The 4,467-nt window shown below is 38.9% G+C and overlaps 1 protein-coding gene across 1 annotated transcript; it reads right to left on the reverse strand.

Annotated features, from left to right (window-relative positions):
• Positions 1 to 2,418: 2,418 nt before the first annotated feature.
• Positions 2,419 to 3,870, reverse strand: LOC138901221 (uncharacterized). Its single transcript, XM_070188967.1, has 4 exons — positions 3,657 to 3,870; positions 3,511 to 3,561; positions 3,071 to 3,384; positions 2,419 to 2,601 (listed from the first exon to the last, which is right to left on the reverse strand). Exons 1-4 carry the CDS (start codon positions 3,868 to 3,870, stop codon positions 2,419 to 2,421), a joined length of 762 nt encoding a protein of 253 aa, XP_070045068.1.
• Positions 3,871 to 4,467: the final 597 nt, after the last annotated feature.

The following is a 4,467-nucleotide window of genomic DNA, read 5'->3' on the forward strand; positions in this document are numbered from 1 at the left end:
ATGGCCGTTCAGGCCGGCGGCTAGCCTTCTTTTCCGACTGGTCAGCCTACTACAAATCTCGCATCATCTTCTAACCCTACAAATACCAAATCCGAGCCCCTAGATTTCAGTAACTTATTGAAACCAGTTGCATTAAATAACCCCATGCAACAGAACTCTAACGCGAAACCTATTAGTGATCCCATTCCTTTTAAACTAGCATCTTTCTTGCATGGACAACTTTTTGTCAAGTTCACAGAAGCAGAAGTTGATCGAATGAATGTCATTAAAGGTCTGCAATACACATTTGCGGGTAAGTTCTCCTATGGTTGACCAGAACTTCAAGAGTTATGTCAAATTATTCCAGTTTAATGTGGTGTCAAAGTTGAATGTAACATTGGCTTTTTGAGAGATAGGTATGTTTTAATTAGATTGACATTGTGGGAAGATTTCATAAATCTTACGTTAAAAAGTGCTTATTATGTTATAGCTAAGGATGGTTATGAATACCAAATGAGGCCGCTTATCTATGATGCTAAATTCAAAGTAGGGGAAGAAACACCAATGGCTATGGCTTGGATTTCGTTTCCAAGTTTGTCACCAACTTACTTTGTCAAAGAATGTTTATTCTCATTAGGTTCAGCCGTGGGAAAGCCATTGCATCTTCATATGGCTACAATCAACAAAACTCGACCAAGTTGTGCGAGAGTAAAGGTACTAGTTGATCTACTACCAGACCTACCGAAAAAGGTATGTAATGGATATAGAGAATGAAGCTACAAGTGAGATAAGGACGGAGTGGGTGAAAATGCAATATGATTTTCTACCCAAGTACTGCAAGGAGTGTAAATTGCAAGGGCATGACGAGATAGATTGTTGGAGGTTACATCCTAAATTTACGGAAAACAATAAAGACAAACAAATTGTACAAGAGCAAATTAGAGATAATGTCAAGGATCCAATGATGATTCTTAGTAGTGGCAGAGTTGTGGGTAAGGTTGGAGAGCAATGGAAGGAGGTTAGGGATAATCACGTAAAGAATACCAAACTGGATGAGGTGCAAGTTGGAACTGGAAAGGAAATAGTTCCAACAAATAACGGGGCAGTTCAACAAGTGCAAACGAATAATAAATTTGCAATTTTAGAGGTTGAAGAGGGGAAGAAGGAAGCTGATGATCAGTTAGCATTGGTTGAAGAAGTTAATGAAAATCAAATCCCTAAACCTACTGCAAAGATTACTGGGAAATTGAATCCAACAGCTGCTATGTATAGCCCTGTTTCAATTAGGAATAGGGCTTCCAAAGGAGTTACAAATGCGAATCTTAATGAAATAAGGAATGAAGAAGCAAAGGAAAAAAGGATCCACTGCTCAGTGGGTAAACAGAACTTTTGGTAATAACCTTGTCACGACGGATCAGTCCTGTCAGGAGATGCCCATTGATACAACAATGATTGTTGAGATAGAGAAGGTGAATGAAAAGCTTATCTTCATTGGGGGTAGATTATGGTGTGATTAGGTCGGGGAGGAATTAGAAGAGAGTGAGTTTCATGCAGACAATGATGAAGATGATGAAATTGAAGAGGAGGAACAAGGAGAAGAGGAGCAAAGTGTTAATGATAAGAGAGTTGAGGTGCAGTCCAAAGAGAATGCAACAAAGGTTATTGATGGTCAGGTACAAAGAAAGCAGCAGATCAAGCACAATATAGGAGAACAAAATCAGAACCCTAATATTAATGTGAACCCTAACCCTAGTCAAAGCCCCATAATAAACCCTAATCTGGCTACAGTGAACCCTAATAAGGAAAACACAAAGATGACTAATCCAGTTGATACATGTCAACCTCACAATGCAGACATGCTCCATCATAGAAAGGAACTGGAAGGTGGAACGCATCAATGTATGCCACCTAGCTCTACAGCTCATCTGTAGAAGACTTTGGTGCCACAGGAGAAAACTGGAAATGCAGTAATTGCTAAAAGATCAGTTGCACCAACTGGTCAGGTGTTGAAGAAGAATGTGAATAAGATTTTAATCCCTAAGGCTACAAAAAATCAATTGGTGTTACAAGAACATCCCAAAGAGCACGAGGATTATCTGGAAAATGCAGGAAGAGACCTAGATGAGGAATCTACTGAACAAAATTTTATGAATGTTGCTCGACAAGGTGATCTTTTGCCTAGACATATTGACAAAACCAAATCAGCTGGCAGAGGAAGAAAGAAGCAAGCAAAGGAGATCCCAAGAGTCAATCTACTAGGGTGCAAACAAGGAGAACTGTATCTAAGTCCAATATCTAATAATGAATGCGCATATATGGAATATTAGATCTGTTAAGGCCAATAGAGCTTTTGCGAGGCTCATCACCATGCATGGGAGTGTCTATAGACTTAGAGGAGTCCATGTTGAATCACTTCAACAACTCATTGATGTATGTTTGCTAATGTATCATGGTTCCAGTAGGTGTTTTCTTGATTTGCAACCCCAGAAAGAAGTTCAATTCACCCATCATGCTCATTTCAAACTCATTTCCCATCATCTCAGCAAATTCCTTGCACATTGCATCATTAGTAGCTCCAAAGATAATGCCATCCACATATACTTGTACAATGAGAATTCTTGCCTTTGCTCCTCAGAAACACTATGTTGTCAACCTTTCCTCTTACAAAGTTGTTGGTTAAGAGGAATTTTGAGAGTCTTTCATACCAAGCTCTTGAAGCCTATTTTAGCCCATACAACGCTTTGTCTAACTTGAACACATAGTTAGGAAATTCTTCACTCTCAAACCCAGGAGGTCATTTAACAAACACTTCCTCCTTCAAATAACAGTTCAAGAATGCACTCTTTACATCCATCTAATATAAGGTGAGCTCCATGTGTGCAGCAAAAGCTATTAACATTCTTATAGCTTCCATTCTAGCTACAGGTGCAAATATCTCATCATAGTCAATGCATTCTTCTTGATTGTATCCTTGAACCATCAGTCTGGCCTTGTTCCTTGTGATATTTTCTTGTTCATCTAGCTTGTTTCTGAACACCCATCTGGTACCTATGACAGTTCTGTTCTTGGGTTTTTGTACCTAGTGCCAGACCTTGCTTCTTTTAAACTGATTTAGCTCTTCTTGTATGACAATAATCCAATATCGATCCTTTAGAGCTTCCTTTATGTTTTTAGGTTCAACCTGTGAGAGAAATATTGTGAGTGCACATAGATTTCTCAAAGATGACCTGGTTTGCACTTCTGCATTAGGATCAGAGATGACGTTCTCAAGAGGATGTGAACTTTGATGTTTCCATGGCCTAATCTGCATTCCCAGATATGGTTCACCTAAGGAGTGACCCAAAGAAGCAGGTTCATTAGGTATAGCTTCATCAGTTTGGCTAGCAGTCAGAGTAGTTTTCTCTTCTATTTATTCCTCATGATCACTGTCTACTTCCTTATGAACTCCAGATCTATCTTCATGTTAAAGTTCAGGTTCCTTGGGAGCTCCTTCACCAGTGAGTTCTATGTCATAATATTCATCCTACATACCTTTCTCAGCCAAGTTGTTAGATTCATCAAAAATAACATGAATATTTTCTTCTACATACATAGTTCTTTTATTAAAAACTTTGTAGGCTAACTCTGTGGAGAGTAACCCAAGAAGATTTCCTAATCCCTTATGTCATAAGACTTGCCTAGAGCTTCTTTGTCATTATTGTGCATAAAACATTTGCACCCAAATGCTCTCAGGTGAGTAATGTTAGGCTTTCTCCCTCGAAGTAACTCATAGGAAGTTTTCTTAAGAATAGGTCTGACCATGCACCTATTTAACAAATGACAAGAAGCATTGACTGCCACTGCCCAGAAGCTCTTAGGCAGTCCACTAGCAATCAGCACGGTCCTCCCCATGTCTTTTAGATATCTATTCTTTCTTTCTACAACACCGTTTTGTTATGGAGTTCTAGGTGCAGAGAAGTTATGATCAATTTCATGTGTTACAGAACTCAAGGAATTTAAAATTTTCAAACTCAGTTCCATGGTCTGTTCTTATACTTACCACATTACAACCCAGTTTTTATTGGATCACTCTGACAAACACACAGTAAACATCAAAAGTTTCATCTTTAGATCCCAAAAACAGAGTCCATGTATATCTGGAAAAGTCATCTACAATGACAAATACATACCTCATGCCTCCTCTGCTCCTCACTCTCATTGGTCTACATAGGTCCATGTGAAGGAGTTCTAGAGGCTTGGAGGTGCTGACAACCCTTTTAGATTTGAAATGTGAACTTACATATTTCCCTCTAACACATGCATCACATACCTTGTCTGAGGAGAAATCAACTTTTGGTAGGCCAAGGACAAAGTCCTTTGCTGCTAACTTGTTGGGAAAGACTGGAATGACCCAGTCTTCTATGCCATAATAGTTGATCATTCTCTACTACACTTAATCATGTGTGCTCACTCTGAGGAAGAGACATAAGGGATATCTTGTAAATATTG

The sequence above is a fragment of the Nicotiana tomentosiformis genome, chromosome 11 (assembly GCF_000390325.3).
Source record: "Nicotiana tomentosiformis chromosome 11, ASM39032v3, whole genome shotgun sequence".
Classification (NCBI taxonomy): domain Eukaryota; kingdom Viridiplantae; phylum Streptophyta; class Magnoliopsida; order Solanales; family Solanaceae; genus Nicotiana; species Nicotiana tomentosiformis.

What these genes read in the sequence shown, in the direction of transcription:
- LOC138901221 (XM_070188967.1), bottom strand. Translation starts at nt 3,870, where the DNA reads ATGGGGAGGACCGTGCTGATTGCTAGTGGACTGCCTAAGAGCTTCTGG. An exon ending in TAATGACAAAGAAGCTCTAG is followed by an intron (nt 3,562 to 3,656) that starts GCAAGTCTTATG and finishes CTATGTATGTAG; the next exon opens with AAGAAAATATTCATGTTATT. An exon ending in TAACAACTTGGCTGAGAAAG is followed by an intron (nt 3,385 to 3,510) that starts GTATGTAGGATG and finishes AGGAATAAATAG; the next exon opens with AAGAGAAAACTACTCTGACT.